This window comes from Pinus tabuliformis, chromosome 5_1 (genome assembly GCF_031772625.1).
Source record: "Pinus tabuliformis cultivar Carrire ecotype Pingquan chromosome 5_1, CPIR1, whole genome shotgun sequence".
Taxonomy (NCBI): Eukaryota; Viridiplantae; Streptophyta; class Pinopsida; order Pinales; family Pinaceae; genus Pinus; species Pinus tabuliformis.
In genome coordinates, this window is record NC_142305.1 from 785598483 (window position 1) to 785623650 (window position 25168).

General features: G+C 43.3%; 1 protein-coding gene across 1 annotated transcript in view; it reads left to right on the top strand.

Annotated features, from left to right (window-relative positions):
- Positions 1-25168, top strand: part of LOC149167286 (protein ZINC INDUCED FACILITATOR-LIKE 1-like) — a 588984-nt gene that overhangs the window by 250043 nt on the left and 313773 nt on the right. Inside the window, exons 3-7 of the mRNA XM_089431495.1 lie at positions 11824-11881; positions 12007-12109; positions 12310-12412; positions 12735-12788; positions 12964-13026. Coding sequence (XP_089287621.1) covers positions 11824-11881; positions 12007-12109; positions 12310-12412; positions 12735-12788; positions 12964-13026 — 381 coding nt within the window. The remainder of the gene's footprint in view (positions 1-11823; positions 11882-12006; positions 12110-12309; positions 12413-12734; positions 12789-12963; positions 13027-25168) is intronic.

Sequence of the window (25168 nt, forward strand, 5' to 3'; positions counted from 1 at the left end):
TACTCTGATATTGCTTAATAAGAAAACCCTCAAATAGCTACACCGGTTTTCCCACATTGGATTTTTCTGGGGACATTAGTCCAAAAATAATGGTGTCATATGGTGTGTTTGTTTCTATTTCTTTTTAGTTGCTGATTTGTAATATGTTGATTATGCCCTAGTGTTTATTTTCAGTATTTACAATGTAAATAACTTAAGGAAAATAACAAGTAGGTAGAAATAAATCAGATAAAGTGCATGGAGGGTTTCTAACTAAGTAAACTTAGAAACTTCAACCCAAGTCATGAAACCACTAGTCGTGTGCCTCCCCTCCAAATGCGAAATGGCCATTTTAATGGCCTCTACCTCCGTCATCCAGTTGAGCTGGAAATAGGTGTCCAACTTCTCTACCCAAGCATGAGCTGTGCACTTGGTAGTGCCATCGTAAGTGGAGAAGTACATCTTCCCAGTGGTAGGTTGCAACTCGTAGTTCTGCGTGCTATGGCCTCCATAGCTCCTTCCCTTCTCATTCTGCTTGAGCTGGCAAAAATATCTGAAACACAGTGCTTCTCTAAAGTCTGCTCCCATGGATTGCCACTCCCTGAAATGTTGTTCCATAGGCAATTGATCATCAAGTTGCCCCGGTTTGCCGGGTGCCAAAGGTAGGAAAGAAGGTAGCGTGGCTCTAGTTGGCCTACTAGAGGATGGTGGCTGCGCAACAGGTGAAGGGTGATCAAACTGTTGAGAAGCTCCTAAAGTCTCCCCAGATAGAAAATCTCGGTGAGTGCTTTGTTCTTGGTTATAAATTTTGATCTCATCTAACATCTCCTTCTGTCCCTTTGACAAATCACTCAGGGCCTTCAAGAGACCGTCAAAATCCACCTCTTCTCTACTCTTGGGCTCCCCCATGTCTTCTTCTATCACTGCCTTCCCACGATCCTCAATATTAGGAGTGATCTCTAGCTCCCTCTCCCTACTCCGGTACCTTTGCCTTTTGTAGGTAATATTCTATTTGTCCTCCTCACTCATAGGAAATTCCCCCACAGCTGAGCCAAGGATTGAGCTTTGATACCACTATAATGTTCCAAAATAGGAAAAACAGTGATATGCAAACAAACAACAATTTTTTTCACCACATAAATTTTAAAACAATTAGAACACGCCCATAACAATCAGAAATATGGAAGCACCTGAGCCATTTTATTATAAGCTAGTGCAAGAGTACAAAATATGGAATGAATTCACTTGGGCTTGACTCAAAGGCAAGTGGAGCAAAGCCCAGTTGAAGCAATGATAACTCGGAGCTACAATCAACTAACCAACTGCTGCACTGCGCAGTCCCCAACAATTTTGCATTCTCTGCTGCAAAGATATGGTTGAACACCCCACCTTCGGTGCTCAAAAAATTATGCAAAATTATTTATAGGCTCTTCAGGCAAAACCCACAAAAACCTAGAAATGGTTTGGCCTGGTTTTGACCTTCCAAAATTGACTCCCAAAAAGGCCCTACGCCCTCCAAAATCGCTGAAGCACACTTCCTGTCAATACACCAGCAAAATCCTCCTCAAATACTCTGGAAAAGAAGCAATCCTCTCCACTAATGCTTCCCTTATTTCTCTTGACAAGGATCAACCTCAATGACTGAGTCTCCACCTCCCATGTATGCCCAATCTCTTTCTTCTTCGCTGGCCCAGGAAGGGTGAAATCCCCAAAGAATGATAGCTCTCTCCTCTAGCCCAAAAACTCACCCAAATGGCAGCAAACCAGTAGAGCTTCTCTTTCGGAATTTTTCCTGACAAATCTCCCTTGAAGAATGCAAAAAGATCTCAAATCGGTTTCTCACACTGCGTCCTCCACAAATATGCACCACCTAGAGATATTGAATACAAATGCTGGAAACCACACTGAAAATCACCTTCGGAAGATTATGGATGAGCCTCTCTAGGGTGGCACTCGAACTCCCCTGAAGAAAGGGTGAGTTCTCTACTTGGAAAACTCTTGCTAAACAGCAAGTGACCTGGCTAAGTAGCTTGAGCAACTAAGAAGAAATTCGATATACCAAAGATGATGAAATGAAGAGTGTTTCCTTCCTTTTATAGATTTCGTGGAGCCTTTTTCCCTTCATTTTCCCTCCTTCGTGTGTCCCTCACTAAGCCTTCGATTTTCCCTCTCATGCAATTTGAACTATTGGCTTAGGGAGTGCATATTTCCTTGTGTGGGTAGCCCCCACATGCTACTAAAAAAATCAAAATAACTTACTTCTAACTCCTAAGTCTTCTAATAAAATCGGATGGGCCCCATCTCCTCCAAAATTGGCCCCAAAAGGTAGAAATTAATCCTGTTCCAAAATAATTTAGGAAGCGACATTACATACACAATATTCCAAAGTTATCATTTACATAGCATGTAAGGGTGCACAACCAAAATAGCATCGAGTGAAATCCATCTCTGAGTCGAAAATACATCAACAAATAGGCTCTAGATGACCTCTAACATAAAAAATAAAATCATGCTACAACAAAACGCCTACATATCATCAAAATCATTACGTATATTGGGGTCTTCGTCATCAATATTGTAGAGGCCTAACCAAGATTTTTATCCCTAAATCCTACCAGAATTTACAATTGTAGTTTAAATAGGAATTTAACAATTTAATTCACTCTGTGTGTAGAGGCCTAACCAGAATTTTTATCCCTAAATCCTGCCAAAATTTACAATTGCAGTTTAAATAGGAATTTATCAATTTAATTCACTCATACATACTAGGCTTTCACATTTGATGTCAATCCCAGGTTGTCGTCGCTCCAATTCCGCTCTTGTTACCAAATGACCAAATCCTCCCTGCCAAACTGAGCACAATACTTGGTACCCAATTCCAAAATACTTCGTAATCGAAGCACTCTGGCCCCCGTGCCCAAAAGCTTCAAGAATAATTGCTTAAATCTCCAGTTCTGAATTCCAATCCTTCAACTCCGAATTCCAATCTTCAATTCAAAATTTCAATCTATCATTCCCCTTGCCTCCTCTTCCAGTTCTCTGCATACTTGTATAAGTATCTTTCCCAAGCAGTCGCTGCCTTCTTCCACCGCTCTCGACATATTTGATTTAGAGAGTCATAAGGTTATGTGTTGCTGGAAGGTGAGGTATGAATATTTAATAGCCATAGATATTAATATCTTTGACTTTTTAATTTTAATTTTTTTTTTTTTTTGGTTAACTGGAACGGTTATGTTTTATTGATAAAAAGACAAGTTGGGCAAAGCCTAATCAACCATTACATTCTTCAAATTGACTTAAGCATAGTATCCCACTTAGGGGATAAATGCCTTGGTTGGTGTATCTGCATTTATACTGATCATTCCATTTTGCAGCGTGCATCCTATATTTGCCAATCTGTCCACTTCCTTGTTTAATCCTCTGAGAATGTGGAAAATTTGAGCCGAGGGAAAATCCTTCAGGATTCTGTTCACTCTTGTTAGCTGTTTGTTTAGCACCGGATCCTTAAGCCCTTTCTTGCTTACTATTGCTTTTATCAACATTTCTGAGTCTCCAAAAACTAAGATTTCGCTTGGATTTTCTTTTCTGGCCATTTGGCAAGCTTTCAATAGACTGAGAATTTCTGCTTGGTTGTTGGTTTTCAGTCCAAGACCCCAGCTGAAGTCTTCTTTGTTCCCATTCGGAAAGAAGATCATGCCTCTCGCTCTTGACCTCCCTGGGTTACCTTTTGAGGCTCCATCAAAAAAGATTGTGCACTTGCCCTGGGATTTCCACCACTGTTGGAATCTGTCCTCTGGATCTCGGATCTGCCATCTTTCCTTATGGATTGGTCGTGTGTTTGCTGGGTGTCTGGCCTTACAAGTGTAAGCATCCAACCACATCCTTTCTTCAATTCGGAGAGAGTTGTCATCTTTGACTGAAGAGTGATTCAAGGTTTCTAAGAGGAGGTTCTTTGCCCGCTCAGCCACTTTTGTTGTTGGCAATTTAGTGTTATTGAAGATGATTTCATTCCGGGCTAGCCAAAGCTTCCAGCAGACATACTTAGGGGCAGCTATCCACACCCGGTGCCATATAGATTTGCTAACTATGTTGTGAGGGTAGCTAGCTTTCCAAGAGGTAAACATGATGTCAATCGAGCTTTGAGATGGAAGATGAACATTCAGTCCATTTAAGAATATGGACTAGACCTCCTTCGCAAACTCGCATTCTATAAATAGATGATTTGAAGTTTCCAATGCGCATTTGCAGAGGACGCATCGATGTGGGCCTGCTATGTTCCTTTTGCACAGGTTTTCCCTAGTGAGAATTTTTTTGTGGAACAAAGTCCAGAAGAAGAAGTTAATTTTGGGGATGCTGAAGCTATCCCAGATCTGTTTCCACACGGACTCCGAATGAGACGATTCCTTTTTACTTTGCATCTGAAGATACCCTTGACTTGCCGTATACACCCCCGTCTTACCCCATCCCCAGGAGTCTTCTTCTTCTGTGTGCACCGGAGCAAAATCAGAAATAGCATCTTTAAGGGCATCTAACTGAGGTTTTAAATGCTCTGGGATTCTAGGAAAAGTCCAGCGCTGCCAATTCCCATTGCTATCCCAACCTGATATGTCCTCTATTTTCCGAATTCCTTTCACATGTAACCAGGCTCTTAACTCAGATATTTCGTTAACTTCTGCTAGAGGGGGATGACCCATGACACTGTCTCTCCATAGCATTGTGTTTTTACCATTTCCAGGAATTCGATACAGGTAGGATCTGAAGAATTCTATGCCTCTGCTGCACAACTTCCAGGCCTGCGTTCCTTTGGGGTTTTTCTCCACTGTAAAGAGTTTTATTGACTGATTTTTGAGGTATTTGAGCTTGAAAATGTGGCTGATTGGGTGATTTGGATCAGCGTAAAGCTGCCATAATAATTTGCAGCCCATAGCTAAGTTTGCATGCAAGGGATCTCGGATTTGCAATCCTCCTTCTGCGAGTGGTCGTTTCACTGTATCCCAACTTATCAAGTGGAATCTGTTATTGTTTCCGCATCCTCCATTCCACAGAAAGTTGCGCATAAGTCTGGAGATTTGATCGAAGATTGATTTTGGAGCCAACATTAGAGAAGCCTGGTATGTAGGAAGAGCCGTGAGGACTGATTTGATGAGCGTGAGTTTGCCTCCGGTAGTGAGCCAAGAGCCTCCCCACACAACAATTTTCTTCTTGAATTTCGAAATTACTTCCTCCCACAGCTGATTTCTGTTAGAGCCCAGCGTTATTGGGAGGCCCAGATATTTAATTTTATCCCAACCAGCGTATCCTGTAAAGCCCAGATCATTTGCTATTTTCTCAATTATGTGTTGCTCTGTGTTCCAACCATACACAACGCTTTTCCTCTCGCTTATAAGAGCTCCCAAGATGCTACAGAATTTCTGGAGGATGTTTTTGAAGGAATTTGCTATTCTTGGAGATGCTCCCCCAAGCAAAAGTGAATCATCTGCAAATAGTGCATGGTTCACTGGGTCAATTCCTTTCTCAATTCTAATCCCAGGTATGCTGCCATCTTGTTTTTCCAAGGTCAACTTTCTACTCAGGGAATCTGCCATCAGTATGTAGAGGAATGGGGATAGGGGACAGCCTTGCCTCAATCCCCTAGTGGCTATAAAGAAATTAGCAGGTCTTCCATTTACCACTGGAGCAATCCATATCTTCTCTAAACAAGCTTTGATGAGGTTGATGAAGTCCTGGCTAAACCCAAAGGAAGAAAGAACCCTGTACAAGAAAGAGCGATTAACTCTATCAAAAGCATTGCGCATATCCAGTTTGATAAGCATACCTTGTTCTTTGCGAGAGTGGCTGGAATGCAGAGCTTCCTGAACTTGGATGACATTGTCCAGTATATGTCTTCCTGTCACAAACCCCCCTTGTGCTGGAGAAATTAATTTTTGCAGAAGAGGTTTGATTCTATTCACCAGAAGTTTAGCCACAATCTTGTAGGAAGCATTGCAAAGCGAAATCGGCCTGTATCTTTCAAAAGATCCTGGGTTTGCTTCCTTGGGGATTAAGGTGAGAAAGGTGGAATTTATTCTGCCTCCGACCTTTGCCTTCCTCATGAATCCATGTATCATTCTAAGAAGATCTGGTTTGATTAGCTCCCAGCATATTCTGTAGAAATGGATTGAGAATCCATCAGGCCCAGGGGCTTTGTCTGGCTCCATGGACCAAACAATTTTTGATATTTCTTCTTCCGTAATTGGGCTCAAGAGTATGTCGTTATCATCTGGGCTGACTAGGTTCGGAATATTTGAGAGGAAATCTGATATATCCTCCTCGCTCCCATCCCTTTCAGCACTAAGAAGGTTTTGGAAATGCTTCTCAGCAGCTTCCTTTATTTGATCAAATCCTTTGCACACCTGTCCACTGGATGTAGTGATTTCTGCAATATAATTTCGCGAAAGGCGGGCCCTATACTGTCTGTGGAAGTATGTAGTGTTTCTGTCCCCAGCTTTGAGCCACAAGCTGCGAGACTTTAAACGCCAATATTCTTCTTCACTTCTAAAGGAGCTATATGTTTTCCTTTGAGCAGATTTTTCTTTATCTAATTCCATGGGGGAGATTTCTTTCTTTTCCAGTTCGAATTGAAATTCTGCCAGCTGATGGACTGCTTCTTTCCTCTGGCTGGTGGGGGATTTTAAAGCCTTCTTTATCCATTCTTTTAGGGCCTTCTTTGCATTTTTCATTTTTTGTTCCCACACAAAGCTTGGGGAGCCTGTTACATCTTTTTCCCAGGCTGATTGAACTGTTTCGAAAAACCCTTCTCTTTCAGCCCAGAGAGGGCTAAAGCAGAAAGGGAGAGGACCTAAGTCTTCTTCTTCCTTTAAGCAAAAAAGGATAGGTTTGTGGTCCGAGGTTAGTTTTGGAAGTATCTTGGTGAAAATAATTCTTTTGTCCATCATGATGGAGCTGCTGGTTAGAAATCTGTCCAGCCTTGTTGAAATATGATTTTCCCCTGTTCTGTTGTTGGTCCAAGTGTATTCTCCTTTCATTGGCTTGAAATCTACTAAATCCCACTGGAGAATGAGATTTTCCACTGTGAAGAGGAGAGGATCCCTTGTGAAGGTCCCACCTCTCTTCTCTTTAGGATCCATAATAATGTTCAAATCTCCTCCTATGACTATATTCTTAGGATTGAGGAGTTCTAAATAGTCCGAGAGTGTCTTCCAGCACTCTTTCTTTTCAACATAATGCACGGGAACATACATATTGAAAAGAGCTAAGATGAAGTTGCTTGTTTTATGGCGCAGTTCAGTATAGATCCAGTGTTGAGTCTCATAGGATCTTTCAAGAGAAAAGGTGGTTTTAGACCAGAATGTACCTATTCCTCCAGCCGAACCTCTAGCACTAACTACCTTTCCTGAATCAAATTTCCATTTTGTGTTGCTTGTGTTTAGAAAGATCTCCCCTTCTATTTTTGTCTCTTGAAGCATGAGCATGTCTGTGGATTCCATTTTCAATAGATCTTTAATAGCCTCTGCCTTAGTGGGATTCCCCAAACCCTTGCAGTTCCAAGAGACCAGCTGCATCATTTACAACTTGTTGGGGTGGGTCCACCCCCCTTAGGAACCCTTGGTCTAGTATTCCTCCCGAGGGTCATCTCAATGGTGGCTTGACTTCCAAGGGTTTTTTGTCTTTCTGATTCTTCTTCCCTGGTTTCCTTAATTGATTTCCTTCCAGCTCTCTTTTATGTCCTCTCGAAGGTCTCATCATCCGAAGAGCCCGCATTTTCTACATCCTTTTTCTTTTTTTTTAATTATGTCTGCATATGAAGGGGAAGAAATACTGCCTGGAATCGGGCTTGTAGTATTACCTGGATCTTGAGAGTCGATGTTGTTCAGCTGGGGGAGACCGTCTCGTTCTGCCTCTGGAGAATTTGAAGGCGTTTTGAGAGATTCAAAAGGATTTTTATCCTCCTTGATGCTGATGCTTTCCTTGCTTCCCGTGTTCTGAATGTTTGCACTTTCTTGCCTTGATTTGTTCCCTGTCTCTTTGCCTTTGTTTTTATTGTTCTGTCTGTTGTTTGCTATTTTCTTTACTTGTTTCCATTGTTCTCCTTTTTCTTTCTCTGTTGCCTCCTCATTTTTCTTCTTGCAGTATCTTGCGAAGTGCCCGTGTTCGTGACAGTGTCAGCATTTGAAGGGGAGTTGTTCGTAGTCAAGCTCTTGGATATGTGTCCAATCTGCAACCGAAAGTTTGATGGCTTCAGGTAATCCGACTTCCAGATCGACCTCTACACATATTCGGGCACAGGAGAATTGATCCTTCCTCGGCGCTTGGTCTATGTATCTGCCTAGAGCATTACCAATGGATTGCAGCGATCTCTGGCTCCAGCAGTGAAGGGGGAGATGTGGAAGACGCACCCATACAGGCACTGTCGTGGGCACGTCCTATGCCAGATCAAAATCTAGTGACCATTTATTCAGATAAAGCCCTTGAGGGCCCATAAAATATGGCCCGTTTCTGAAGATCAGGCTTCTATCTTCCGCATTATCAAACACAAATACAAAAAACCCTTTGCCAATGAAATGGCTTTTTATTCCTTCCGAAACCAGAGGTATCCAGTTCCGTTTAACCCATTCTTCAACTGCTTTCGGGGATGGCCATAGCCCTATGAACTGGCTAATGAGGCCTCTTTCAGCTAGGTTCAGTGCTGTTCTGCAAGTTTCCTCCACAGGCAAGGTCACCATGGGGATGTTTTCCAACTTTTTGACGAACTTTTGCTGTGAACTGGAGATCGGACGTTTCCCATCAGCTGCGATGAGGGATCTGAAAGCTTCGAGCTCCGGAGACGGGGGGGGAGGGACCTCAGGGCCACCTCCAAGATCCATAGTAAGACCGTGCGGAGGAGGGAGTAACTAGCTGGGCGCGGCTAGGGTTACAGCAGATTAATTTTAAATTTTAATTATAGGTACATTTATATATTAATATGTTTGTGATTTTTATTATCTAAATTAACTTTATAAACTTTAATTATAATATTTAAATAAAGTAAAATTTATATACATTTTATAATTATTAACTTATAACTTTAATATTATGGTGGAGAGTATTAATTTTATTCATTAATCTTATAATTATGAAATATTTATTATGCATATTCTAAGTGTCAAATTTTAGGTAATATCTCATTTCTTAATTATTTTAGGTATTCAAACCTTTTATTATTTATTTAATATTTTTCATAATTATTTAATAAGTATATTAGTGCAAGGTATGCAATGTATGCATATGTAGCTATCATATGCACACATCGTATACATGATAATACCTTTTTGCCTATAAATAAAAAATGGGTCATTACAAATATAACCATTTAGGCATTAAAATAAGATAGAAAAAACATAGCATGTCATGTCAAGATTTTGTTTGAGTGATGGGTACATTTTTAGTAGAGTCATGATAGAGGAGTTTGACAACCAATGCCACTAACATCAAAGTACATAGAGGGCTTGGTGCTATTTATTAAATATTAGTTCCATACCCCTTGTACATGACAGGAAACGTTGCAATCCCCCCAATCTTGAAATTCTGAAAAATTGTTAAGTTCGCTGGATTTTGAGTGAAATAAAAAATTCTACTTTCTCCATATGAAATCCAACGAGGTTGGAACCACTCTCAAACATCCTGAGTCATTTCAAGGTAATGTTAAAAATTTAAGTAAAAGGATGAAAATAAAACATTACCACGAATTACATAGAAATACTAGGTCCATAGGCTTGATTATTAGGCTAAGGGTTGTAGGCTTGAATATTAGGCTAGCGTAGGGGAGAATTAGAAGTGGGCCAACCCACTGAAAAAATCTAAAAAGAAAAAACGAAGGCAATTTTTTTACACTGGCCTGCATAAGTACAAACTGCATGAAACCGGTATTGAACTGGACGGTTTGGTGAAATAGTCCAGTTCGGTACCAAACCGGCCGGTTCGGTACCGAACTGGCCTATTCCAATTTGGAGGCCCGGTTCGAACTGGTTTTGGGCCAAAAACGGTCAGACCGGCCGGTTCCACTAGTTCCGGTCTGGTTCTGATAACACCGAAGTGAAATATTTGCTGCTGTAAATTAATATTTGAGATTCAGCCCCAAGGCTAAAAAGCTCATAGGAAATAGATCTAGGAAACCTGAAGGTTGAGGTGAAATTTCTGAATTTGCATTCCAATGCATTTTTTCAAAATTTTCACATGCCCATCATAAAAATGGGATGTGCTTATCAATAGATATCATGTTGAACCAATTGGGATGCAAAGCTAACTTAACATGCAAAGAAAACCATCTCTCAATGTATAATCTAGAAAGGGTACATGATTTATTGTAGGTTTGCTACGCTCTTGAAGAATAGGTCCAAAATCTAAATTAGTTGGCTAATGCTCTTTCCTAATATATAACGGATCACAAGGTGTAATTACTACAACTAAGTTTCCCACTTGGATGGTGGTGCTTTTGAAGCTTAGATTGAGACTCCAGGAAATGCGGTGGTTTGTGATCAGTGTGCAAGATTGCCTCCTTGCCAAACAAATAATCTCTCCATTATTTCAAAGTTTGAATTAACACTTACAACTCTTTGTCATGAGTTGTGTACCACATTTTAGACTGTGACAAAGTTTTTAAATTGTAGGCAATAGATGTCCTCGTTACTTAAGAATTGTTCCTATGGCACATTGCGAGGAATTTGTGTCAATTTCAAAAGGCTTTTCTAGGCTAGGGAGATCCGAAATTGAAGTTGTACACATAACATCCTCCAACTTTTGGAAGGCACTTTCATATTCTAGTTGCCATGTGCTTGTCAGTTTGCATAGAGGATGAGCAGTATGAGACCCTTTATGGATTAACTTCTTGAAAAAATTCGTATCTCCCAAAATACTCTTCAATTCTAAAACTAAAGTAGGTGTGGTCCAAACTTTGAGCACCCTGAATTTATCTAGATTGACAAGAAATTCATGTTGGTCTATGAAAAATCCAAGGTAGTTAGTAGAAATTTGGTTAAAGGGTTTCTTTATCTTGGGTTAGATATTATGTCAGTCAGGAAATTCTCATACAACTTGAACACATTGTATACTTTCTTCGGAAGATTTGCTATAAACTAGGATATCATCTATGTAGACTACGATGAAATTACCAAGATGAGGTTGGAAAATATCGTTGATAATTCTCTAAAATATAGTAGACTTGCAGGCCGAACTTGGTCCTAAAAGAAATCTTCTAGGTTTCTTGAGGGTCAACTCATATCTAAAGAGAGCCTGAAGCTAAGTCAATGTTGGGAAAGAAATGGATGCCCTTGAGTTGAAACTTGATCTAAGGAATATGAATCCTATGAGGTGGGCAATGACACTGCAATGTTAGCTTATTCAATTCCCTACAATGTATGCACAATATTATTCACCTTGTTCCTTTATGGGTATGATAAGTACAGGAGAACCACATGGAGAACTATCAGTAACTACCAGTAAAATGCACAATGAATAGATTCGTTTTGTTGACGCATCAGCCATGGCAAAATATCATTTTACGCCTTGAATTTCAGTCTAGGAATTTCCTTCTTGTGCTAAATAATGGCGCTATCTTGTATTCTAATGAAACATGATAGCCTCCAACCCAACGCTTATTTTCCTTCAAACAAAAAAAAATGTGAAAAAGGTAAAACAGTGGCCTCAGTCGGACTGGCTTAAAGAAAGATAAAGAGAAAGTGAAACATAAAGGTTACGAGATATGGCATCAAATGCCTTTCATCCAAGCATAATACTTTTTGTTTATTGGTACAAATATGGTGGAAAGATTTACTAGTACTATCATTTTGAGTGATGTATTGTTTGCAGGTAAGGGATTTCCATATGGGAAAGACGGAAGATATAGGATATTATGCAGGCTATATAGGTAGCTATTCTAATAGCCTACCTTATTTCTTTCCTCAAAATGAATTTATGATTGTACACCGAAGTTTGTTTAGGATTCACATATGAACCCTAAGAGTTGTCTTTTTGGTGTTTGATTGTCTTCAGGATCATCCTTCATGTTTGGGCGGTTTTTGACTTCTGTTCTTTGGGGAATGGCGGCAGACAAATATGGACGGAAACCTATTATGATCATTGGCGTCTCTTCAGTGTCAGTGAAGTTAACTCCATTAACTTTATTGCCTGACATATAATACGCATAAACTTGTTTATATGTTAAGGGAAAACAGATTTGTTAGCCTTTGGCTTGTTGAAAGAAGAGTTTTTGAAGAGGTACAGGGGAATTTCTGATTTTTTCTTGCATGTGGACCATTTCATTCTATCTGTGTTGAGCTACTTTGAATTGTGCAGAATTGTATTCAATACCTTCTTTGGAATGAGCACTAATTTTTGGATGGCTATTTCAATGAGATTTCTCCTTGGTAGCTTCAATGGCCTGCTTGGCCCAGTAAAGGTAGGATCAACTTTGGATGGCTGAACTTTTCTACAGTTGAGTTGTAGGATTGAGCTCATATCTAAAGAATCCTTCTAAGAAAAAATAATCATTGATGGAAGTAATAGATTACTATATTACAATTTTATTCTTGTCCACTGGAGACCTCGTAGGATCATAAATAAGGGCTCTTGTTTCACAATGACCAATCTTTCAGTGACATTAGAAATTCATTCTATTGCATGCATCTACTTAAGAACTGGGTAAATTGTGCAGTATGGATGTATTAAATACATACTCATTCTTATCTATTGTTTGTCATTTTTATGTGGCTGTTTCACAGGCATATGCATCAGAAGTCTGCAGGGATGAACACCAAGCTCTGGGCCTATCAGTTGTAAAGTCCCTTCCCTCATTCTTTCTTTTGTGCTTTAATTATGATAATAGGAATTCATTAAATTCACTGGATGTTTATTCAAATGGCAGTAAAATATGTGAAGGGAATTATATTGGATGCTTTAAATCAACTTATTGTGTCATTACAGTAACATTTATCTTTGCATATGTTTTAGGTGGGTACCATGTGGGGAATAGGTCTGATCATTGGTCCAGCTCTTGGAGGTTTCCTTGTGCAGGTACTTATAATTACTAAAAGGGAATGTTTAGTTTATTAATCTTGGTGATGAGGGGCATGTTTCACAAATAGGTACATCTTCAATTCAGTTGGGTTTGAATTTTATATGTGATAAGGGGAATTAAGTTAAGTTGCATGCAAAAAGATACTCATCTACATATGCTGGATATTTTGAAATAACCTTGTTGACAGGGGACTGAAGCTAAGTTGCTTGGAAACTAAAAACAGGCCTCTATAGTTCTGTAGTATATTTAGGGTGCTTTCTGTTCAGAATCCAGATAGCTTCATTCCCATTTCAACATTGGTCCTTATCCTCTTGCAACACTGTAATTTTGTGCATTCTTGTATTTAATGTCTTAATAATGTATTTGAAAGGAAGATTTTACCTTTCTTGATGGATTGATTTCTCGCTATTTAAATAGATTATGATATCTATAGTTAGGGTCTAGGTTGCATGAAAAGTTGAAATGGATACCGATATGGATCTGGATCCAAATAGAGATACACCAATTTTTTTGAACCATTTGACTGTGATACAGCTAGGATATGGCATATATATAATATATACACACACACATCAAAAAAATATTATGAATCAGAAACATAGAAAATTAAATTATAAAACTGTTCATCAGTTTGAAAATATAACTAATAATATTAGCCTTTAGGACATGATTCCATGCTGGATACAACCATAACAACCCACAGGGTTTAGGTATTGTTTCTTATGCCATTTTCACTTGGATCCCCATGTAATCTAATCAGAAAAAAAGGTCAGAATGTAATATTCCTGATGGAAATATACAATGTTAAACAAAGCAAACATAGCAGAAACACATACAAAAATTTATAGCACATTTAACAACCAGAAATCTCTATGAACTGCGCTGATCTGAGCCATTTTATTAATAAATAAAAGGGTACAATGTGGTGCTGGAAAGAGTGTACCTGGGCTTGCTCAAGGAAAGCTAGTTAAGCCCAAATGAAAAATAAGAAATCCCTCTCAATTTTGCTGCTGCTCTCTCCTGGCTCCGCCCTGAACTAACCAGAAAATATGCTGCTGGTTGCAAAGAACTGCTGCTAGGGCCTCATCGAATGCTTAGAAAATTCTGGGAAATTAAGCCCGGGCTCTCCACCAAAAACCCACGAAGGAATTCGCCAAATTTTGACCGTGGAATTTCGGCCCAATTTTCCCCTAGAGAATGTAGCTGTTGGCTGAGTTGGGTTCCCTGTTTGGCTTCTCAAATCTGCCCAGAAAAATCTACAAAATAATTCTTGGCCTCTCCTCAATAAACCCAGAAAAAACCTAGAAAGGGTTTGTCCTAGTTTTGACACTCCAAAATTGACCCCCAAATGCTTGGCCCTCCTCCACAAGCAAAAGATGTAACCTGTAGCAAATGTTGCATTTGTTGCTCTACCAAAATGCTAGAAAAGCCTCCACAACACTTCCCCGAACTCCACCTCAAGTTTTAGCCCCTAACTCCCTTCACTCAACCTCCAAGCATGCCTCCTCCAAGAACTGCGCAGTCCCTGTACTGTTGTTGCCAATCCTCTCCACAAACTCATACTCCCTGCTGCTGGTACGAACTGGTATAGGTAGGACTCCCTCCATGGGCTGGCACTCGAATTCCACCAAAGCAAGGGTTGAGATCTCCACTCAAAGACACTCGTTTTCTAAACAACACTACAGACTTGGCTTTAGCTCAAGCATGCTTTGTCAAAGACACAATTTTTGAATGGATGAATGAATGACCAAAATGAGTGCCTCTTGATCTATTTATGAAAGAGCCTTCAAGATGGTCATGTGGGCCCAACTCGACTTTTCCCACCAACTTCGTTCCAATGAGAGCGTCTTCCACATGTGGACCGTAATTCTCCAAGGGGTGGCCCCCACACTCCACTAGAGACGCAATATTTCCCTTCCTTCCTAATGTTTGGGCCGCCACTTAATCCAAAAATTCATGTGGGACCTCTGAATCCACATCTCCTAAGTACAAACATGAAATAAGACAAAATTGGGCAAGATTGACATTTCCCTTAGCAATATTGCTAAGAGGGAATATCACAGTCCTCCCTGCCAAAATGTAATATCCCTAACCCGGAATATTCATCAAACCCCAACAAAATCTCAACTAGAAAAATGCACAAGTGGTATAGTAGCCGAGAAAATCACAGAGATATAATAGTAGTGCAGCAACAATAATGTACATATGAAATATAAATAGATACACAAGAAATGCAGCGAGAAATGCTAAGCCATTTTATTATACTGAGTAAGGAATGAGTACAGAGGTGATCAGAAGGACGGCACCTCGACTTGCACAAGGCAAGTGAAGAAATACACTCAGAATAACAAAGGAATAGCCTCACACTGATTTGCGTCCCAATTGCTGGAAAGCTGTCGTGCTGCTGCTGGTGGTGGAAATCGAATGAGGATTTGGGGCTACTCCCCTCCCCAGAAAAGGCTAAAACTCTGCAATTGGACTCTACTCAAGAAACCCAGAAAAACCCAGAAAGCTTTTCTGAAATGGCCGACCCCCGAAAATCACCCCCTTGGGGTTCTACGCAGTCCCTCAATGCTTTGCGCTGCCACTGAATGAAACCCTCCAGAAAACTGCCTGAAACTCCTGCCAAAAACTCTCCAATATGCAAGATCTAATCCCCGGCTCTACCTCTCAGCACAAATCCTCCTGCAAACCCTCAACCCAGGCCCCTGCCAGAAAGAACTACGTCCTCCTCTCAGTGCTGCGCAGTCCTCCAAAACACTGATGAAACTGTTGCTGAAATGCTAATGAAACTACTGCTGGAATGCCAATGGAAATACCTTGCCCGAGCAGGCACTCGAAGTCCCCCGGGGCTAAGGGTGAGATCTCCGAACGGAGACACTCGATGCACTAAACAGTGCTGCAGACTAGCTAAACAACCAGCGTGCTCTAAGTCGTAATGACTATCACAAATGCTCATAATTGGAATGATCAAAATGAGGGGGCTCCTCTCCCTTTTATAGCCTTTGCCTCTCTCAATCCCAAGGCTCACCTCCTCCTGCGTGATTCCCCTCTTGCGACGTGTTACTTTCCTCCTGCGCAGTTCCTCCATGTGTCTTCGTGGGCTCCATTTTTGCGTCCCCCTTTGGCCCCCTTGGCTCCCCTTTAAGTCACAGTGTTGTGCTACTAGGAAGTGACTTTCTATTCTAAAAGTGAGTTATATCCCCCTTCCTTACTTTTTATTTACAAATAACTATAGAAGGCAAAAATCGAACAAAATCGAATATTCCAATTAGCCATGGCTAATTAGGAATATTACAGTCTCCCCCGGCAAAATGTTGCTTGTCCTCAAGCAACTGAAGTGATGGATGTTGTAAGATCTTCTCACTCTCCCAAGTGGCATTCTCATCCGGCAAATTCTTCCACCTCACCAAGAATTCCCGGACCATCCTGCTTCGCCGCTGCCTCTCCCTGGTATCAATGATAGCCTCCGGCTGCAATACCAAATGCCCCTCATCATCCATGGGTGGTAGCTCATCTGTCACTGTCACCTGCTACCCCAATGCCTTCTTCAGGCATGATACATGAAAAATGTTATGAATCTTTCTGCCTTAGGGCAGCTCCAACTCATATGTGACCTGTCCAATCCTGCGTATTACCTTGTATGGCCCATAAAAGCGGGGCTTGAGCTTCTCAGCCCCCTTTTGCTTTAGTGACAACTGTCGGTATGGCTGTAATCGTAGGTAGACCATGTCCCCTACCTCAAACTGCCTCTCCACCCGACCCCGGTCAGCATATAGCTTCTGCTGGTTCTATGTTGCAGCCATGTTATCCTTGAGAGCTTGGAGGATATCCTGACTCTCTTGGATCCAAATCTTGGCTCTAGGAGCCCTGCTATCACCAAATATCACGTCAACAAAAGATAAAGGATGATACCCATATAAGGCATAGAATGGTGACATACCAATGGACATGTGATGTGAAGTATTGTAGCAGTACTCCCCCAAATGCAGCCACTTCAGCCATGCTTGCTGCTGCCCACTGACATAGTTATGCAAGTAGCCCTCCAGCTACTTGTTAACTATCTCTATCTGCCCATCCGTCTATGGGTGATAACTGGTACTCGGTGTCAACTCTGTCCCCACCAACCGGAAAAGCTCCTGCCAAAACCCGCCCATGAAACGACTGTCCCTGTCACTGACGATGGTCCTAGGAAGACCGTGTAGCCTGAAGATCTTTCTGAAGAACAGCTCGGCCACCTGTGCTGCTGTATAGTGTGCGGATATGGCAAAAAAATGTGCGTACTTTGTCAGTCGATCAACGACGACAAAGATACAATCCTTGCCTTGTACCATGGGCAACCCTGTGATGAAATCCATCAAAATACTCTCCCATTTCCCCTCTAGAATGGGAAGAGGCTACAATAAATCTGCGTGATGGCTCATCTCTCCCTTGTTCCTCTGGCAAACATCGCACTCCCAGATGTGCTGGAGTACATCCTCCTTGAGGCCCTTCCATGAGAACCTCTCTCTAATGGCCCTGTAGGTTTTGGTAAACCCCTGATGTCCTGCCAACGGTGAATCATGTGATGCCTGGAGTATCTTCTTCTTGAGCTGAGACCCCTCAGTTAAGAAAATCTGGTCCCTATAATAGATGATCTCATCGACCACCCTGTACCTGTCATCTGCCACCTGCCCATCCAGAACCTCACATGCAAACCTGTCCTTGGAGTACTCTACTAAGAGTCGAGCCCTCCAATCTGTATCCAAGCTCATAAGAGACAACATGGCTGGTCTACATGAAAGGGCATCTGCTACCACGTTGTTCTTACCCTTGACATACTCAATGTCAAAGTCATATGCTTGGATCTTACTGATCCACTTCTGCTACCTCTCCTGTAGCTGCTTCTGCTCCAAAAAGAACTTGAGGCTATTGTGATCAGTCCTCACCCTGAACCTGTTACCCACCAAATACTGCTGGTACTTAGCCAATGCATGCATGATGGCCAACATCTCCTTGTCGTATATGGAATACAACCTCTCATGCGGAAGGAGCTTCCGGCTCTCAAAGGCTTTAGGGTGACCTCCCTACATCAATACTGCGCCGATCCCCTCTCCTAACGCATCACACTCCAAAACAAATGGCTGCGTGAAATCTGGCAATGCAAGCAGTGGGCAGCTGCTCATAACCTCCTTGAACCTATCAAAGGCTCGCTGTGCTATATCCGACCAACTGAAAGCCCCCTTCCTCATCAAATCTGTCAGGGGTGCAGCAAGCTATGAGAAACTCTTGACGAACTTCCGGTAGTAAGTACAAATGCCAATGAATCCTCGAAGTTCCGTCACGTTTCTCGGCTCCGGCCATTCTCTGATGGCCCTGATCTTCTCCTTGTGGACCCTCACTCCGTCCACCCCTGTGATGTGTCCCAGACACAACATCTCCGTCAACCCAAACTCACACTTGGAGAGTTTGGCATAGAATTGTTGCTCCTGTAAGATACGCAATACTGTCTCAATGCGCTGGAGGTGCTCCTCCCAAGCCCTGCTGTAAATGAGAATATCATCGAAAAATACCAACACAAACTTCCTCAAGTGACTACGGAAGATGTGATTCATGCAGGACTAAAATGTAGCTGGGGCGTTGGTTAGCCCAAAAGGCATCACCAAGAACTCAAAGTGCCCATAGTGACACCTGAAGGCGGTCTTGGGAATGTCCTACTCCCTCACGCGAATCTGATGGTACCCAGATCTCAAATCAATCTTTGAGAAGTAACGTGCCCCTCTCAACTCATCCATCAACTCATCGATCATGGGTATGGGGTACCTGTTCTTCAGGGTCTTCTTGTTCAGGGCCCTGTAGTCAATGCACATCCTCAATGTACCGTCCTTCTTCTTCACCAACACCACAGAAGAAGCAAAAGGACTCGTGCTCGGTCAGATATGCCCAAGAGCCAGCAGCTCCTAGATAGCATGCTCAATCTCATCCCGATAGGCCTTGGGGTGCCTATAGGGGGTGGTAATCACAGCCTATATGCCTTGCCCAAGTTCGATGGTGTGCTCAAACCCCCGATCCAGTGGCTGTCCTGGTGGAATCTCCCCAAACACTATGGCATACTGATCAAGGATAGATTGTATCTCTGGATGTACCGTCTGCCCTGTAGTCCCTGCCTCGGATGCACGCAGCTCCACTACCCACTCTATGTCTCCCTTTCAGAAGACTGCCTCCATCCGATGAGCCGAAATAGTCTGAGGCGGATATGTGTGTTGTCCCCGTATCTTCTCATGCCTCCCTGTCTTTTCATCATCCCACTCCATCTCCAGGGTCTTCCAATCTGTCGAGACCTTCCCTAGAGTGATAATCCACTGAACACCCAGTATCATGTTGGTGTCCAGAATATCGACCACGAAAAAGTGGTCTGTCAATGTGTAGGTGCCCATCGTCACTGAAAGCTCTAGAACATAACGAGCACACGTCATGGTCTAATCTCCTGGGACCAAGACTGAAAACCCATCGAAGCTTTCTGTCTGTATACCTCTCCACTCAACCATCTGGGCATCAATGAAGTTGTGGGTCGCCCCATTGTTAACCAAAACTGATACTTGCTGGACACGTACTGTCCCTCGTATGCGTAGCGTAGCGTCAGATACTGCAAGGGCCCATCCGGTGCGTGCAAAAGATGCACCACCTGCTGCTGGCGGTGGTGGTGGCAAAGGACCCTGTACGACATGGATATCTCCTGCCTCCACATCGTCCTCATCATCCTCTTCTCCACTGCTCTCGGAGAAGACCTCAATAAAATGTGCTTTACTAGCAGCACATCTATGTCCTGGTGCCCATGGCTCCTGTCAAGTGAAGCACAACCGCTTCTTCTTCAGCTCCCTCCTGGCATCATCGTCAAGCTGTACTCGTCCTGGAATCCCCTTTGGAGGTGGAATCCTCACATCCTTCCGCTTAGACTGAAAAGTTTGTCTCTGGGGGTAAGGTGTGCGGGTCCTGGGTAAGACATCCTGTAGGTCCCGGGTCCTGCTGATAGCGTCCTGGAGTGTGGCTGGTCTAGTGGATCGGACTAAACCCCGAAGTGGCTCTGCTAACCCCTCAATATACATATAGACCCTTGTGCCGTGGATAGGTCTGGCACCATCACAGAGACCCTCAAGAAATCTGCAATGTAGGTCTCTGGGCTCCTTGTCTGTTTGAGCCTTGTCAGCTCAACAAAATGCTTCTCTGGATCCCTCCGATCAAATCGCTCCATCAGTCTCCTGGTAAACTCGGCATATGTCATCACTGTGGAGTGCCCTAGTGTAACCATCCCATGAAACCACCAATCCTGGGCCTCACCATCCAAATGCAATGTTGCCACCTTGATGGCCTCTGTCTTCGCCATCTAGTTAAGTTGGAAATAAATGTCCAGTTTCTCCACCCAAGACTTTGCCGAACTATTTGATGAACCATCAAACGTAGGCAAGTGGAATCTACTCGCTGCACGGTGGGTGTCACCATCATGGTAATGCCGGTACCCTCTGTGATGGTCGCGGGGTCTACTATCCCGCTGGAGCTGAACAAAATCTCTGAATGAGAGGGCTTCCCTGAACTCCTACCCATAGGCTTGGTACTCTGCAAAATAATCGTCCATATGTCCGGGCTCTGCCTCCTGCTGGGCTACTTCCCCCGTGTCCACTCCTAAGAAAGTGGGCATGGTAGAGCGTGTAGGGGCATGTGAGGCCACCTGCTGTGCAGTATCACATTGCTCTGGAAAATGGTGGGATGTGCCTGATCCCTCACCAACCTGAAAAACCCATGGGCTCTCATGCTGTCTGGCCTTTACCGCCGTGAATCTCTGCCCCATCACCTCAATCTGCCTCGACAGATCCTGTACGGATTTGAGGAGCATATCCGCAAATCTCTTCCTGTCATCATCTGCCATCAGATCCTCCTGCTCTGTGTCCACCACATGCTCCCTCTGTTCTGCGTCCACCACAGGCTCCTCCTGTTCTGCGTCCACCATCAGAACACAGTCTCCCTCTCCGTAAGTGTTCTCCAACCTACGCCTAGTGTCCCTGTATCTCCGACCTCTGTAACAGATGTAGGGTTTTTCCCCCGGTGTCATAGATTGCTAGCTCCACAGGCTGAGCCAGATCTATGCTTTGATACCACTGTAATATCCCTAACCCAGAATATTCATCAAACCCCAACAAAGTCTCAACCAGAAAAATGCACAAGTGGTATAGTAGCCGAGAAAATCACAGAGATATAATAGTAGTGCAGCAACAATAATGTACATATGAAATATAAACAGATACACAAGAAATACAGTAAGAAATGCTAAGCCATTTTATTATACTGAGTAAGGAATGAGTACAGAGGTGATCAGAAGGACGGCACCTCAACTTGCACAAGGCAAGTGAAGAAATACACTCAGAATAACAAAGGAATGGCCTCACACTGATCTGCGTCCCAACTGCTGGAAAACTGTTGTGTTGTTGTTGCTGTTGGAAATCGAATGAGGATTTGGGGCTGCTCCCCTCCTCAGAAAAGGCTGAAACTCTGGAATCGGACTTTACTCAAGAAACCCAGAAAAACCCAAAAAGCTTTTCTGAAATGGACGAACCCCGAAAATCACCCCCTTGGGGTTCTACGCAGTCCCTCAATGCTCTGCGCTACCACTGAATGAAACCCTCCATAAAACTTCCTGAAACTCCTGCCAAAACTCTCCAATATGCAAGAGCTGATCCCCGGCTCTACCTCTCAGCACAAATCCTCCTGCAAACCCTCAACCTAGGCTCTTGCCACAAAGAACTGCGTCCTCCTCTCAGTGATGCGCAGTCCTCCAAAACGCTGATGAAACTACCGCTGGAATGCCAATGGAAATACCTTGCTCGAGAAGGCACTCGAAGTCCCCCGGGGCTAAGGGTGAGATCTCCGAACGGAGACACTCGATGCACTAATCAGTGCTGCAGACTAGCTGAATAGCCAGCGTGCTCTAAGTCGTAATGACTATCACAAATGCTCATAACCAGAATGATCAAAATGAGGGGGCTCCTCTCTCTTTTATAGCCTTTGCCTCTCTCAATCCCAAGGCTCACCTCCTCCTGCGTGATTCCCCTCTTGCGACGTGTTCCTTTCCTCCTGCGCAATTCCTCCATGTGTTTGCGTGGGCTCCATTTCTGCGTCCCCCTTTGGCCCCCTTGGCTCCCCTTTAAGTCACAACGTTGTGCTACTAGGAAGTGACTTTTTATTCTAAAAGTGAGTTATATCCCCCTTCCTCACTTTTTATTTACAAATAACTATAGAAGGCAAAAATCGAACAAAATCGAATATTCCAATTAGCCATGGCTAATTAGGAATATTACACAAAACGTTGCTTGTCATCAAGCAATTGTCGAACAACGTTCTCTCTAGTTGTTGCTCCCCATTGTCACTGCAAAAATGTGCCAAGGTCCCAGATGCGCCATTGATTTGTCCCTAACCTTTGCACCGTCATGACATGAAAGAATCCCTCAATACTAGGATTCTAAGCCATCTTGTCCCACCTAAAGCTCCCCTCGCTTCACTCACTATCCTGCCTAGTATAAGTACCATAAGTCCCCTGTATACCATCAATGAGTTGGGGATCATGATAATGTGGCACTATGCCCAACTCCTTGTGAAGTTGTCCTACCACATAGGTCATCCCATGCACTCCAGGAGTATACTCTCAAAGATACCACCCAATCCCTGCAGAGATAGCGTCTCGCTCATGTGAGCTTCTCATTGTATCATCCTGCTGGCCCATATACCATGCTAATGAAGTCCCCCAACCATCAATAAGTAACTAAAGCCCAATGGAAGATTTGAATGATCTTCCCCTATAGAAATCAGCTCATCCCCAAGGGTAGTTGTATTGCCAATTCCTATGATGTCTGAATCCCATGCTAGTCTAAAAGGGGTGCCGCTATGTTGTCGCTGTGCAACTTTGATCATGACAGTCTACCCTTCTTGCTCAAGTTGTATCCACCTCTCCTCGGGCCTGATGGAAAAACATCTATGGAGTCCCAACGCATCTAGATCAAGAACCTCCATGATGTCACATCCTACCCATCCAACACTCACCCTGATCCATAGAGATAACAAGAAAAACCAACCTTGCCATCCGATCAAGGCCTCAACGCTTCCCCACATGTCAAACCAAGGGTGGGCTGGGTCATCTCCCGTCCTGATCCCACTGACCAAGAAGCAGAGTGTCCAATCGACCAACCAAACCCCTGAATCCCACAACCAAAACGACTGTGGCAGAGTCCTGACAGCTAATGGAACCAACCTGTACCACATCTCAGGTCCCCACGTGCAACCAATATATGAACTCCATACATCACGAACCAATATGGTGCATGCGACACAACCGTGCGCCGACCATACCACATAGTGGGATTTGTCGTCCTGCCTCCTAAAAGTGCTCCCCAATACTACCCGGAATCTAAACATCTACCTGCAAGCAAGGTCCACCAACCACTGTAGATGCTCCAGAGACACCTCGGAATGTCTTACCAAAAGGGGATCATGTATCACCCTAAGTGTGGGCTCAAGGGTGGTGTAAGTGCCACCTTTGCAGGAGATCAGACTACTCGCAAGCCTACATCCACCAACTCACGTCCTGACCATATGCCATAACTGGGAAGCCTCTTTCCCAATGCATTGTATCCCGTCCAACTGTCTCAGATGAACCTCTCGAGTCCTGTTGCTCATGATGAGAGCATCAAGTGATGATATCCAAGTCCCATGTGTTGGTGTGCAATGCTGGAGAGTGATAAATGGAAGCTTACGGTCGTCCCTGTGATCAACTCGCTTTCCAAATCTGGGTGTGCCAAACCCAATGGTGTGCCTGATGCCCTTGTGAGGATATCTCTCTAGCGGCAACACTCTGACAATCTGTTGTGCATCATCTTGCTTGGATACACACAAGTATGTGCCCCTACACTCCTTTGCATAGCATTGAACTCCGTGGCACAACTCCATGCATCCCTGGATACCAACGCTCAATGCCATGCCCCCATGTACCATAGGGAATCCCATATGTGCCCATGTAACCATCACGCTGCTAGTATACCTGCCACGAAGTGATCTACACCTCATCATCTGCCCTGGTAGACCTGAGAAGCCTAACTCCACACCTGCTAGAGGGGATATCTATGTTGTGCCAATCCTCGGTGACTCTTGTTCCCAATACCCCAATGGGAGAACATCATTTCCATACAATGCCCGGTCCGGCGGCCTACCCATGCCACCTCCTCCCACCAACTCCTGCCAGAGAATGTTGATCATCTTGTGACCCCATGCGCAACCAACATACCAATAAAATCCATGAATCCTGCTCACAAACCACCTATCCACTAATTCCGACCAAAATTCCCCTAGGGAATGTATGTGCTCAGTCACTGGGTCGACTACCTCATCAATGCCATAGCCATCTCGTATGTCTGATATCGGATAAGGAGGTCCACTTGGATCCCAATGCTAACCTGGGCCTCCAGTGCCCTCAGTGTCTAAGAGCTCCCACTGAGCTTTACTCCAGAGTCCAAACTATGGCCATCTCATATTAGATATCATTTTGGGATTCAACTGCGTTAAGTAAGTCATTCACGTATGACCATTTCCATGAGAAGTAGTCGTAACTGACTAATTTCTCATGATTTTTGAATAGTTCACTTAGCACTCATTACATCGGGTGATGCTCACAGGGGTGAAGAAGTGGGATTGAAACTAGTGAAATGAATTGCATAGCATCAATCATCACTTCCAGGGTTTGCACCCGGTAACCAGGACTTCCCAGGAGGTCACCCATCCCAGATCGCCTCTGGCTCAAGCGCGCTTAACTGTGGAGTTTTCCCCACAATCAAGCCCACTTAGCTTGCTACCCCATTTGCAAAACCTTAGCAAGTATTGTGCCTCATGAACCATTCAATTAGAGATCCCTTTACTCTTTTTTGAATTTAAGTATGGGGGTTTACGCAGTGCATTATATTAGATATCATTTTGGGATTCAACTGCGTTAAGTAAGTCATTCACGTATGACCATTTCCATGAGAGGTAGTTGTAACTGACTAATTTCTCATGATTTTTGAATAGTTCACTTAGCACTCATTGCATCGGGTGATGCTCACAGGGGTGAAGAAGTGGGATTGA